The sequence below is a fragment of the Dendrobium catenatum genome, unplaced genomic scaffold (assembly GCF_001605985.2).
Source record: "Dendrobium catenatum unplaced genomic scaffold, ASM160598v2 fragScaff_scaffold_740, whole genome shotgun sequence".
NCBI lineage: Eukaryota > Viridiplantae > Streptophyta > Magnoliopsida > Asparagales > Orchidaceae > Dendrobium > Dendrobium catenatum.
Window position 1 is genome coordinate 1,323,888 of NW_021319202.1, and position 15,465 is coordinate 1,339,352.

The 15,465-nt window shown below is 33.0% G+C and overlaps 1 protein-coding gene across 1 annotated transcript; it reads right to left on the reverse strand.

Annotated features, from left to right (window-relative positions):
- Window positions 1-12,224: 12,224 nt before the first annotated feature.
- LOC110098768 (protein LURP-one-related 8-like) lies at window positions 12,225-14,378 on the reverse strand. Its single transcript, XM_020825687.2, has 2 exons — window positions 13,971-14,378; window positions 12,225-12,777 (listed from the first exon to the last, which is right to left on the reverse strand). The coding sequence occupies exons 1-2, from the start codon at window positions 14,256-14,258 to the stop codon at window positions 12,391-12,393; spliced, it is 675 nt and encodes a 224-aa protein (XP_020681346.1). The 5' UTR covers window positions 14,259-14,378; the 3' UTR covers window positions 12,225-12,390.
- Window positions 14,379-15,465: the final 1,087 nt, after the last annotated feature.

Genomic DNA, 15,465 nt, shown 5'->3' on the forward strand with positions numbered 1-15,465 from the left:
TCAAATAAAAAAAAAAAAAAAACACGATCAAAAGTCATATTGATAGAATAATTCTCATTAAAAAAAATTATAAAATGAATAAGAATAAGCAATATTGTATGAAATCATAAGAGAGCGAGTTATATATAAAATTAGCTTCATTATGATATAAAGAATTTTTTTATAATAAATTCTACAAATATTTTTTTTTTTGGAAAATATATGTTAGAATATTCTAATTTAAATTTAATCAGAATAAATTTTATGCATATTAAAATTACTTTAAAATAAATATAAATTGAGAATTGATTTATTAATAATATATTATATTAATGATTAATCTCATAATAAATTAATGAATACAAAATTATTTTTTTTCCCGCCAATCTACTCTTCCCTTAATGGCGGGAATCAAACCTTCCCCTTCGCATTTGGAAACCCCAATATCAATATCGCCGGGGTCCGATCACTTATCGCCGCTCTCAGACAGATCTCAATAGGAACATCAATGGCGCATGCCTTATCTTCGGTATCCTCGTCGCCCTTTCGGTCCATGCTCTGTATCTAGGGCAGACGCCAATACCTTCGCTCTGGCCGTCCGCATGGGATCGGCGGTCCGCGTTTACATGGATGGCTGCTTCGATGCGTTGCACTACGGCCACTGAGTTCGTAGTCAATGTTATGAGAGACGGCGAAATCACGGCCAACTAGAGGCCGCCTCTGACTCCTCTTCACGAGTGGTTGGTGTTAGATTCGGTTCATTCGTTATTTTCGTTTTTCTTTTTAATTGTCGAATTTGAGCATTTTTAGGGATGATTGAACTACTAACCAATCTGTTTAGGGACGTCGCCACTCTCTGTTATTTCCTTTCAATTTGTTTACTTATCTATTATCTCTCGTATTTCCTTTGAACTTTATTACTTATCTCTCATTATTGATATCGATTTTTGCGATTGTTTTAATTATCATGCTTGCTATGATAGAAGAAAATGTGCATTGCTGCATTTGCTTCCAGTGGAGAATTACCCACTGAAATCTGTAGTTCGGTTATTACATCACAATTATCTGCTATATATGGTACTTCATATGCACTCAACTATACTTTTATGGATTGATTAATGATATTTTTGACCTAATTGGTGAAATTTCTGTGTTCATATACAGAATTCAAGGAGAACAAACACTTTTCGATATGCAGCATAAAATGCACAAACATGCTTGCACACTGCAGGGCAAAAAAAAAAAGAAATCAAAGATCGCATAAAAAAAGCTTTTCTATGATACAGAGCTCATTCGTTCTAACTATTTCCGCACAGAGTACAGTTATTGCTAGGCTTAAGTTGTACCTCAAAGCTTAGGTTGGCCAACAGAGCAAGAAAATCTTTATAATTATTGCCTGCCAGAAAATTTAAATATGTATAATATGTGTTTTATGTCTCAGCATTGTATAAAAATTCAGCAAGTACAAATAACAGAATAAGCCCAGAAGGATTTTTTACTTGAAAAATTCGGAAAGAGAAAAAATCATGGGGCCTGACCCACTTGTAAAATCCACTATGTAGTAAGTGATACAAAGTTTTCCCATTCTTCATTGTAGAAGAAGAGGGAGAGTACATAAATCAAATGTTCGCAGATGAACAGTTAATACGTGACAACATTGCTTGAGTTTTAAAATAGGAATCATAAAAAGTAGATGTCCATAGGTGGATTATACTCAACAACAACATTAAATCTTGTTAATATTATGGAGATGGTGGTGATTTTTGATATTGACCCTTGTTGACGATGGTGGTTGTTAGTGCTAAATACAAGAGAGCTCTTTCTAATTCTCTCATCTTCCTCCCCCCTTATGTGAAGAGTGATGCTTATTTATAGATTTTTGTGTGTGACATGTTACATAAATATGGAGAATATCTAGAGCAAATTTGGATTGCTCCATCAGATGACTTATATTGAATCCCTTGATCATAGAGCATTTGTCAAGCATTTAAATGCTACAATGATCTCATAATTAAGTGATCTTAGCTCATTGGATTCTTCTTGTCGAGCTGCTTGATTTGACCATAAGCATACAATATTTGGAGATTATTTTGTTATCCAATTAATGCTTTGAAGCTGATAAGTGTAAATAATGTTATGATATTGCGGGGGCCTGTTAATCGATCATATTGTGAGGGCCTGTTAACCGAATAAAGGCTGCAACAGCTGCTCCACTTCCAATGTTTGTCACCCTCACTGCTAACTCCATCAGCACCTACAAGTCTATCCTCATCTTTCATCTCAGCCATTAGTTTATAACAAATTCTGCCATTGTCATAATTTTCCTTTATTCTCACCTTGCATAAATGTATGTGCTGTTCATATGAGATGACATGCAAAAAAAAATCTAGATTGCATTTGCTTCTTCTCTTTATGCTTCGTGCCTTTGTTTTCTGCTGTTTCTCATAATATGCAGGGTGTCTAGCAACACGAAGTTCAGTTGCAGGAATTTATTTATATATATGTAGTGAGAAACTTTAGGATTTTCCTAGATCGGCAAATGTGATATACTCATTCTTTGATGTCTTATTAATAGGATGGGGTTGAGGCATAATGCTACATGAAAGATTATATTCATGCAATATAATAAAAATTATAAATTGAAGTTTAATAAGTTCTTGAACTTAACTAGTTTATAGTTTTTCGGTTACATAAAGTGCAAATGTTGATTTACAAATAATGGATGAATTCATCTTAATTCACATGTCCATTACATAAAGGTTTGTTTAATTTTGGCGAGTAGCTTTAAAGCTGGGGGCATGTTCTTTGGTAAATTGGTAAAGTTGTCTTGAGGACCTTGAGCGGCTTGGTCTATTTTGCCGTTATGGAATGTACGTTTGATTGAACAATTTTCTTTGACTTTAACTCACCGATGATTGTGTTGTAGTTTATGGTAACTTTCGTACGTTAATCTTTTTTATCCATTTGTCTAGCTTTGAATAAAGTCCATATTGATTATGCATAGTGCACTTGTTTGAAAATATATGAGCTCAAGACACTCTCTCATTGTTTTGAATTATGTATGGCAAAATTCCTTAGGATTGCTCGAACTCGATTTATAATCTAAAAGAATAACAAAACTCCTTATATATCTGATTATATCCATCTTTGTGCCCTGATCTATTATATTAACAAAAAGCTAGGTCTAGTTTAGATAAAATGTTTTAGAACACGTTGAGGCATTTTTTTACAACATTGCCTTTCACATAATCGCCAAAGTCTTACATGACTACAATTTTTCTTATTGCTTCTTAAAATCTTTTTGGGGAGAAGTCAAGTTAATTTGTTCTTCAAATCAAATGACACCATTTATAAAAATGAAATAAAAACAACTAAAATCAATGCAAGTTTGTTTATAATTAATCAATAAACAAGTTAAGTAAAATAGGGATGTACTTGCTGGAGGGGGCGGCAATACTCGCGCCAACAATGTAAAGCGGGAGTATTTCATACAAGAGGATAAGGGTGGGGGCTGGTACTCACCACGGTGGTGTCAGTGGAGAATTGTACCCGCGTCGGGGGCTTCTCGTTGGCGGTCGGCGCATGATCTAGGGAGATTGGACAGTAGCGGGCCAAGCAACAGTCGTAAACTCAAGAAAAGAAAATTGGCACTGCTACGACACATGTGGGGGAATAAATATAGTTAATTTAATATAACGGTTTAAACTGCTACTTGTAGTGGCAGTTTTAACTGCTACAAAAGCAGTGGTTAAGACCGTTGTTATAGGTAATATATAACAGCAGTTTTTAAACCACTGCATGCTAATGTTGCATTTATCCTCTCTTTTTAGTAGTGTTATCAAAGTTGTACTTGGCCTAGACGATGATTGGTGTACAAAGTTAGGCTGATCCAATCTAAGTTCAAATCAATTCAAATTTGATCCATGCCAGAATTGGCTCATTAACTTCAATCAGAATTAGATTTGATCTAAAAAATTGATTTGATTTTCGAATGATCTTCATTTTCCAAGCCAAATTCATAATCTACAATTCAGTAGTGACTAAACTGGCTAGACACATTCCCACTGGTTAATGCAACTTGTACGTCAGTTTCTTTTTTATTTAAGAGCATTTGATGAAAATGGTTATCTTATTGATGTTTTGTTTCCATACATACCATCTTATCAATTCATTTCAACCATTTTGCAGCTGTAGATTCTCCTTCCATGAACTGCTTACCTGAACTGAGAAAATCCAATGACATGGCATGACGTGAATAATAGATTAATGCCTTGGCTAAGAAATCCCTTTTATGTCTACAAAATGGACAGCCCACTTGATAATTACAGTGATGGGTCTCGCATTTCTTAGCTACTTCTCATTGAATTCTTCAATTATGAAACGGCAAGGTATGTGCAGATATATACAATATTATTCTTCCACTTTCATGATAAATATGCTCTTCAATTAAGTGATTCGTTTTTTTATTTATTAAATTGGAGAACTCCTGCATGCGTGATGCTTTTCTTTATTGATTATGTTTAGTATCAATCCATTCACATGTGCTCATATCAACAACTCCAGTTTTGATTTCTAAATTATGGATGAATCCATCTTAGCTTGGACAAGTTTTTTTGGTAAATTAGTAGAGTAGTCTTAAGGATTTTGAGCGACTTTGGTTTCGTTTGGGACGGCTTTCTTACTGCTTCCTAAAGGAGCTTCACGTATAAAATTTTAAAATTTTATATTAAAAAGCTGCTTTAAGAAACAATAAGAAAGCCGTCTCATATGAAGCCTTTGTCTAGTTGGCCGTTAGGGAAAGCATGCTTGATTAAACAACTTTGATTGACTTGAACTCATCGATGATTTTGTTACCTAGCAGTCTAGCTTTGAACACAGTCCATGTTGATTATTAAAGTTGAACTTGGCTTAGACGATAATTGGTTGTACAAAGTTAAGTCTATCCAATTCAAATTCGACCTAATTCAAATCCAATCTAAGCCAAACTTGGCTCATCAACTACAATAAAAATAAATTCGATCTAAAAAATTAATTCAATTTTTAAATGATCTCCTTCTCCAAGCTAAATTCATAAGCTACTAGTGAGCAAGGACTAAACTTTCCAGACTAGACAAATTCACATTGCGCCATGTAATTTGTATGTGAGTTCCTTTCTCATTTAATAGCATTTGATGAAAATAGTGATCATATGTTTTGTTTCCATGCATACCATCTTATCAATTCTTTTCACTCATCTTGCCGCCATACATTCTCCAGCTATGAACCGCAGCCGCTTACCTGAACTGAGAAAATCCTTTTGACATGACATGAATAATAGACTTATGCTTTGGCTAAGAAATCCTTTTATATCTACAAAGTGGCCAGCTCACATGATAATTACAGCACTACAGGAAATTCAGTAAAAACCGGCGGCTTCGATGATGCTTGTGTTGGAATCTTCCGGCGGTTTACCTACAGTTTTGGGCCCATTAATTTCCGGCTGTTGTAGCAACTGGAAAACTGCCGGTTTCCATTTCTTACACGTTTTATTTCGCTGGAAATTATCGTCGGTAATAGACGATTTTTCTGTAGTACAGTATTAGGGCTCTTCATTAATTTCTCTTGAAATTATGCTTTTCTTAATTAATTGTATCCAGTACCATCCTTTCACATGTGCTCAATCTGCAACTCCAGTCTCCAAATCACCAACCCTAAAGATGCTCCATTCCAACCTGTGGCAGGTGAGGGATTATGTGGCATTTGTCTGTTTATGCTTGTTGTCTATCTGTCCTTTTGCTTTCATTTATTCCTTTTTGAAATTTTATCTTTTAATTTTGCTGCTTGCTTCAGCACATATTGATTTCATGTTTTTCATTTTGCATATTTGCCTATTTGTCTTCACCATTCCTTGTATTTTCTGCCCTAAGATACATAGGAGTACTGGATTTGAAAATGTAGAAAAGGAGAAAAAAATTAAAATAGTTTCTTGATTAATTTCTTAATTATATGCGATTAATTTAGCATATAATTATTTTAAATTGATTTCATTATAATTCATGAGAGATTATTTGATATAGTTGAGAGAATAAATTAAAGAAATGTAATCTTTGAGGATTAAATTAGTCATATATAAATGATTGGAGGATTATCTTAAGTATTTTTTAGATGAAAAGTATATCATTATAAAAATACTAAATCATATTCTCTTACTCATAGGCTTAGGTTTTTAGGATGAAAATGGGTTTAATTATTGATATATTAGGTTGAATTTCGATCTCCCGTTTGCTTATGCTCGAATAGGTGATGTTAAAGTCTACGATTTGAGTAGATCTAAAAAGACCTGGCTAGAAAATATTAGAAATGACATTTCTTTATTAGATCTAAATGAGAATTTGCCTCTTAACCGGACATATTTATGACTCATGATTTCATGTGCTTTTACGATTAACCTTGACTAAGGTAAGTAAATATTTAGGTCAATTTTATATTTGAACCAAAACTCTCTTTAAATGCCAAAATCTATTTGAGATTCTCTTTTAAGTTTTCTTATTGAATTTTTTCCCTTTTTTATTTAGGGTTGTTTGATTTGCTGAAAAAAGAATGATGAGCAAATATAGAGTAACTAAATTTAATGAATTTGAAATATTTAGAGTTATTTGAACGAGTATAAAATAAATATTGGCGATTATTTAATTTTTTTTTTTGATTGGTTTGAAGTAAATTAATGTGGTGTGAACTTGAACGATGATGGTGGATGTTGGCAGTGGCGGATTGCGTCTGGATCCTATTGGGGTCGGCATCTAGTGATCACAACAGTTAAAATTTAGCCACAAATTGTAGAGGTTAGAATACATAAAAAAAAGAGTTATGAAATGCATTTAGAATTCACCAAAGCTTTATGCAATTATTTTTTATCAATCCAGTTACTTAAATTTCTAAAATCATTGCATTTGAAATATGTTATATTAATCTTTCATCAAACCAAATAATCTCATAATCTATATCTATAGGAAGATGTTAATATTTTTTATGACAATATTTGACTTAACAAGACCTTTTTCTAAGTCTTTGTCTGGAACGATTTTCTTACGAAAAATTTGAATTTTTGTACTAAAAAATTAATTTAAGAAGCAATAAAAAAATCGTCTCAAATGAAGCCTAAATCTCACAAATATATTTAATCAGTCATAATCATATATTATCATCATTTGTTTGCTGCATTCGACTCTCTTTGTTCTCTTCGAATAGGTTCAAGTTATAAGATTCCTTGCAATAATTAACAACCTTCAAACTTATCTAACAACTTAATTAAATGCCCTAAAACTTGATTAGCAGCTAAATTATTAATGTCGCTCTCCATAATATAAAAATAAAATGGTAAAGTAATCAATTCAAATTTACCCAGTAAAAATGCAAATTAGTTTTACAAATATGACCCGAAAGTCTACAAAGCTCCAAATTGCTGCTAAGAAAAGTCAAAAGCAGCACGAACTATTGTAACTTCTACAGATAGACCCCAACGTTACAACCGATGCTTTATTCTTTTTTCCCTTATTTCAAAGAATAATGCCATTTCAACATATATATATATAGAGAAGTTGCACAATTAAGACTTCGTTTGGGATGATTTTCTTATTGCTTAAAACAGCTTTTTAGTATAAAAATTTTAAATTTTAAATTAAAAAACTGTTTTTAGAAGCAATAAAAAAGCCATCCTAAATGAAGCCTAAGTCCATTTTCATTGATTGCAATGAGTAAATTACTGTTATAGAATTAAAGTAAAAAAGAGAGAAAATAACAAAAAAGATTACAGCCATAAGATAGGTGGAATAGCTCTTATGGTGCCAGCCATATGTTTAATACCTAGTCCACCTAACTCTTTGGGTTTACAAGTTTTGCTCCAAGAGATAAGACATAACTTTTTAGTATTAATATCTACTTGATTGAGATATTTATAGCAAAATCTTTTATTAGGTTTACATTATGTTTTGGGGATGTTCGGAGCTCTAATCCAGTATGCAAAAAGGTTCCAAATGGTGAATTTAAGAAATTGCATACGACTATCAATTGCGAGTACTTTCGCTTTCTAACATTCAGATAGTTGGGTACTTTTGTGGAAAATGTCAAGACCCTATCATGTTGGATGTGTAACAAGTGGTGTCCAAGACCTAATTGGAAGGAAATTTTTTCAATCACATAAGCATAAAAGTATTAGTACTTTCAAAATATAAAAACATTAGTGCTTTCAATATATATAAACATGAGTACTTTTAACATGCATGGACACCAAACTTTCAATGTGAACAAAACAAATATTTAGTACTTTTGGCATATATATAAATAATATCTATCATATCACAGGAGTATATATAGTGCACATAAAGTGGTAGTAATGATTTATGTATATTTTTCACTTCTCCCTTTTTATCACACACTTTCAGGCATGTAGTATTGGAATATTATTATTTTTAACATAAATGAATAATATCTAACATATACTTAGGAAGAAAATGTTAGCTCCAAGAGGAAAGTGTTAACATAGAAGGAATATTCTATTTTATAAATAGAGTAGGTTAGGTACTCATGCTGACATGAATGCTAGAATGCACATGTTTTAATGCCTATTATTACTCACTTTTCGTCACCTCCCACCTACTTTGAACAGGTGTGGAGCAAAACCAGTGTAATACATAGTGTTTCTAACATAGAGCTAATGTAGAGCTATAACATAACATAGTAGAAGTACATTGCATTGGGCCCAAGCACAAAATTCAAAGTGCATTTTTCTTTTCACAACATTGTTGCAGAATGATATGAAATGCAAAATGTTGCATATGTACAATATAACTAAGGAATTAAAATAGAGTGTATTCAAAACATCTTGTCTTACAAGAACTGCCACACTATTTTATTTTCACTGAAATTATATAAAATACCAGTTCATCATATTTTGTCAACTACATACAAGTTCAAAGGTGGCATATTTATTCAGAACTTTCAGAAATTCACTTAGACGAAGCCAACCAGTGAAAACTCACATTCTTATAATTATTTTGCTTAGAACATCGTATATAACGATATACTAAAAGTTATATAGCGAAACTTTATCCAATCATAAGAAAAATACTTCTTAAGTATATCGCTTTGTAGAAATATCAAAATTGAAATAAAAAATAGAACATAGGTTGCTTATCTCGAGCTTGACAATTTTCTTAACTAGCTCAATTGATGATTTCAGAGTTTTGGCCTCCAAAGCTTCTTCCTTTTTTCTCTCTCCTTTTTTCTCCTCTTCCTCTCTTTCTCTTCTCCAATGATGATGGTTAGTTGAAGTGATTAGACAAATATATTAAGATATTTATTATTTTAAAAACACTCAATTTGGTCTGGCACTATTATGCTAGCCTTCTCAACTTTGTAGCACTCTAGTAGAATGTTCCAGCCATGTTGACATTTTCCTCCCAGTGACACATGTGATAGGAATATCAGTAATGAGACACATTTTCCTTCTAGTGTTGCATCACTATTTTCCTTATCGCCACAGTGCTCATAAGGACAAATTTTAGTCATCAAAATAGAGAATTTGACATTTTCTTCTAAGTGGTAGTGTCATATTTGGCACTCAACGCCACAACACTCACTTTCCAACGCCGTAATATCTCCCAAACAGAGAGTACGTGGCTGCAATATCAAATACCACAATGCCGCAGGCCCGCAACTCCCAACTTAGAGAGGATTGCACCAAAGCGTCAACAATTCAACCTCATAGCGCTCCTAAAAATATTTCCAACCTCAATAATTTTTTCTTTCACTATTTGATCAAGAAAGCACAATAACTCAAAAAATTCGCAAAAATCAATCAAAAATTATGTACATATGCAAAATTTAGTAGGTTTAAATTAATTACAAGCAGACCAGTTATTGTACAAGTGGTTATTACATTCTTTCCTCTTAAGAAAAATTTTTTTATCGACATCTCAATATTTGTACTCATGAGTTAAATAGATCTAAATATAATTGTCTCATCTTAACCTCTTTCTCCCACTTGGCCTCTCCTTCTAATTTGTGCTTTTATTGAACTATGACCATAGGGATTTGCTTGTTCATTAGTTGTTTCATATCATAAGCTAGGATATGTTCATGTTTTTCCTTAAACGTTAAATCAGGATAAATTTCATTTTTTCTTTAGAAACTTATGCTTAGGACTAGTAACACAATGTGCATGTTAGGTGTGTGATCAAGTAATAATAATTTGTAAGCTGATGTCCCAACTCTATTAATCACTTTAAGTGGTTCAATCTATCTTGGACTTAATTTTTCTTTCTCTGTCAAATCTGTTCACACCTATCAAAAGGTTGATCTTTAATAATATAAAATTACCCACCAAAAACTAAGAGCTTGATGCTTCCAATTATAATACTTTATGTGCTTACCCTGAGTTGCTCTCAATCTATCTTTAACTAATTTGATTTTCTTAGTAGCATCATTTACTTATTTGAGACCCATCAATCTATGTACATGAGAAAGGAGTTTTGGGACCCATCAATATCCTCTCACTAACCTCAATTTATGATGCACTAACACTTCTCCTTAAAAAAATACGTAGTGTTCAACATGTACTAGAAACGACATGCATCCGACACGTGTTAGATACGTCGAAGATGTGTCCGACTAAAAACAACAACAACAACATGCCTTTTATACCGCTGTGGGGTCGGCTAAATGAATTTTTTTTCCATTGTGTCCTATCAAGAGTCAAATTCTCATCTAAATCTAATAAAGAAAAGTCATTTCTAATATTTTCTAACTAAGTCTTTTTAGATCTACCTCTACCTTTCTTAACATAAGTGTGACACGTGTCTAAAAATAGTTTTAAAATTTTGTTAAAAATAATGTATTGTATCTCAAAATTTCTCTCTCGTAGGTTGTGGCTAGGGTTTCACAACATTGCTCAAAGTCATATTAATAGCGACGTCCAAAGTTGTCACAACATTAATATTTCAAAAACATCTCAAAATCAAAGTTTAACGTTGTGTTGATATTGATGATCAACATCAGCAATTTCTACACCCACAATCACGCTCCTGTGCCATTTGGACATATCATGTTTGTCCAATATTGTCCAAATATCGACGATCAACGCTATCTTGAGATTGACAACCGATATTATCTTGACATCAATGCCCAATGCCTATTACACGACAACGATGCCTAAATATTAAGAGTATTGTCATCTCGCCTCTCGATGCCTAACATGAATAAAATAAAATTTATAAAAATGCTAAATGTTAATCTCAATTTTGAATTGGAACTTTTTGATAATTTTGAGAATTGAGATCATCAATTAGAATTTTATTTTATCTAATATATAACTCATAATTTTATTCTAGAAGAATTTATATTCATATAATTATAGTAATTCCTAATATAACAACATAATATTTAAATTAAAATAAGCTTGGCTTTTAAATAACATTAAAACATCTATCGATATTTAATTTGGTTGGTCGATGAGTACGATTGGGAACCCCCCAATCCGTTCTTGATTCCCCTCGAACACATCGCCTCTTAAGTAGGAATAATTATTAGGTCCGGACACCGGACAAATAAATATTAGGTTCGGACACCGGACATAGCTCTACATCCGGAGGCCAATAATATGTCGCTACGTGCTCTTACTCTTTACCGTGCGGCCCGACGACCCGATCCCGATCGGAACCTGGGATTGCTATGTTTGCGTATTGATAGGTATTATTAGGTATTGCTTGACAATAAAGAGAAATACCACTCTATCAAGTCCAATACCTAACAATACCGAGCAATACCTAGCAAAACCGGAGTATTGCTTGGTATTGATCTTCACATAATGGTATTTCTCATTATTGTCGAGGAATATCGAGCAATACCCCCGTCTGCACAAATCACCCAATACAAAGCAATCACCGGTCCGGTCCGGGTCGGGTCGTCGGGCCGCACGGTAAAGAGTAAGAGCACGTGACACCATTTTACTGGCGTCCGAATGTAGAGGTACGTCAGGACACCGGACCATATAAAAATTCGTTTAAGTAGGATCCAATCAAGTGTGGGCCAGTAGGTTTCTAAGGTGGGTGTCTCTTCTAGGTTAGCCGAGGATTAATCATGTTGTCAAGTATCCTTTCGAGGGTGACAGCGGGTTAATATCCGTTTCCCAAAAAAAAAAGACATTAAAAATTTCTAATTACAGCACGTATATTTTTATTTATTTACATCAAGAGAAAGATACAACACAATAATAAAAAAAGGAGACATTTTTTATTTTTTAAACTTTAATCCCAGAAATGTTCAAACTCCTGTTACACGAAGTAGAAGCAGAAACCATTTGATCTTACCAGTCACCATCTTCACACTCCAATAGCTTCACAACCAAAAAAAATGGCGGAACCCTAAACCCTAAATTCAGATCGGCGAACTCTTAGCTCCAAACATCTCGTCTAGAAGAATAACAAGCGCCATCGCAACCGCAACATCGAATCCGGGCTGTACAACAAGCCGGAAAACATCGAGCCCAAACGCTACTCCTCCGGCCAGCTCCTTTCGCCGGATCTCCGCCACCACCCGCCGCTTCTCGTCGTACACCAGACAGCAACGCTGCGCGTACGAGCCCTCGATCTCGAACCCCGCGCCGGTATCGCTGCCGCTCGCCGTCGCCGGCGGCGAACCACAAGGAATCACGTGCGCCAGCGACTTTGATTGAATGAATTTCACGTGCTTTCGAACGGAGAAGAGAGGGTTCGCCAACTCCTCACCATCGTAGATCTGCCAGTGTTCTCCCAGGCTCAGTTTCTGCAATCAGAAAACGGGATCAGATTCTCTTATTCATGATTCGTTGATTTTTTTTATTTTTATTTTTTCGTTGAATTGCTTCGGTACTTTCTCAGTTTTAGGAGCTGTTTAGGATTTAAAATAAGTAGGATTTAGTAAATCTTGGAAATTCAGATTTAGAAAAATGTAAAAAATCAGTAAATTTTAATAGATCATTTATCCCAGAATTTCGGATTTATGATTAAAAAAAGTCTAAAATTCATTAAATTCTATGAATAGGAAGCTTTAAGAAATTTTGAACTAATTTATGATGGGGCTGAAATAAGATTGATAGTTCAAAAAAAAAAAAAAAAGAGGATTTAAGCTACAAATATAGTGTTAAAATTCATTAAATTCTATGAATAGGATGATTTATCAAATTTCGAACTAATTGATGGAGCTGAAATAAGAATTATCAAAATAATAAGATTTAAAGTAAAAAAAGAGGATTTAAGCTAAAAAATAATGTTAAAATATTATGATAAAGTTTTTAAATTTATGGAAAAAATTAGTTTAACATTTAATATTTTGAATTATATTAATTTCAATATAATTTCAAAAATAACTTGACATAATTTTTTCATTAGAAATAATTTAAATCTTCTCTAAAATAGGTTACTAAATAGCAATTTAATTTATCTGGGAAGATATTTGGGGGTTGATGGCTAAAGTATAATTTAAATTCTATAAATTCAGATTTAATGAATTTCAAGAGAATTAAAATTTGAAAACAATTTGATTTTTTACAACAATTAAATCTTTATAGACCGTTTGATTATTTTGTTTAAATTTTAGTTTTATGAGAGAAAAACATTTAATTCTTTGAATCTGATGAGTAATAAATAGCAATTTAAGTTATCGGTGAAGATATTTGGGGGTTGATGGCTAAAGTATAATTTAAATTCTATAAATTCAGATTTAATAAATTGCAAGAGAATTAAAATTTGAAAACAATTTGATTTTTTACAACAATTAAATCTTTATAGACCGTTTGATTATTTTGTTTAAATTTTAGTTTTATGAGAGAAAAACATTTAATTCTTGAAATCTGATGAGTAATAAAACTCAATAAATTATGAATTTAATTCATAACGGAACTGAAACAATAAGATTTAAATCCTAAAAAAATTTAATCTAAGTTTTACTTAACAAACAGCTCGGAGGATTAGAAAGACCTTTCGACGAATGGTGAGGAGGGGGCTGCCGGCGGCGTCCATGAGGACGATCTCGCCCTTATTGCCAGATTTGGCGTACTCGTCGACGCGGAAGACAAGATTTCCCTTCGAATCGAAGACGGTGAACCCGTTGCAGTTAAAGAGAAGCGACTTTCGCCATACGGTGAGGGTCACTGGAGCCGTCTCCGGCGGTGTCGGCGGAGGAGGAGAGCAGCGATCGCCGGAGGTGGAGAGCATTGGTTTGGGGGATTCAAGTACGGGTAAGTTTGGGTGAACTCTCTTAGTCATTTTTCTTCGGAGATGGATTTCCGGTCGGCGTTTACCCGTTGGGGGACGGAGAAAGGAGCGACGTCGATCTCAGAGAGAGAGAGAGAGAGAGAGGTTCGTCGGCAAGGGAAACGTCGGATGACGCTGGTCTGTTGTCCTATATTTATAGGTCACTTTGGACGAAAATGCCCTTTATAAAGGCACGAATTCACACGTGCAAAATGCTGAATGAGGTGGCTAGGATTGATGAGATATTTGTTAGGAGCGATTTTAGGATGGTAAAATTCAAATTAGAATCTATGTACAGTAAAGTAAATCTGAATCTGGATGCATTTTTTAACGGTGAACTTTCCACCGAAAAAAAATAAAAAAAAAATTACATGCATGCCATTTTATTTCATGATATTTATATATTTAATATCTAAAATATTAATATTATATGTTTATCATCCATAGAATAAATTTGAATACATGAAATAAAATATTAAAATTTATAGGATGGTTTGAACGGTATAAATGAATTATAGGAGTGATATATTTGATATTAAAGTTATATATGGGTGGTAAATATGTAATATTAATATTTTGGGTGTTAGATATGAAATAAAGTGGTATGTATGTAAATTTCCCCAAAAAAAACTTTAAGCTTCCAAATTTAATGCAGGACTGTCGAAAGATCAATTGCAATAAAGTTATGCTTGAATTGAACATTTTGATAAGAAGAATTTATGGGCATCAGAATGATCAAAGTGTAAATAAATTTACATTTAAATTTTTTGATTTGTTTATTTAAAAATTGATATGTCATCAAAAATCATATTGACCGGACACTAAATTTGATGCATATTTGAATTGAAAATGTTTGAAACTAAATTCATGATCATATGAACTTTGATTTCAATAAATTTATAGGCAAACTAGAAGTCTTTACGAGGCGAAATCAACAACATTGAAAATGGTCTAAACTGAGCTTACGTAAGCCAAAATCAATTGCCCGAAGTGCAATTGAAAACTTTAGAATATTAATTTGTTGATCAAATGATCTCTACATTAGGCATGCTTATAATAGAATTGAGCTGCTCAAAAAGATTAATCCAAGGAGCCTAATATTAGCTAAATATGATGTCATTTAAGACACTTGTGTTGAATGAATATTTTATGTTCAAAAGAATCAATATGGTATGATAAAATGTTACTCTAAAAAATTTATAAATAGATTCATACTTTC

Coding starts and splice junctions, on each gene's coding strand:
- LOC110098768 (XM_020825687.2), bottom strand. CDS start 14,258: ATGACTAAGAGAGTTCACCCAAACTTACCCGTACTTGAATCCCCCAAA. Junction 12,778..13,970: donor TCCTCACCATTCGTCGAAAG/GTCTTTCTAATC, acceptor TTCTGATTGCAG/AAACTGAGCCTGGGAGAACA.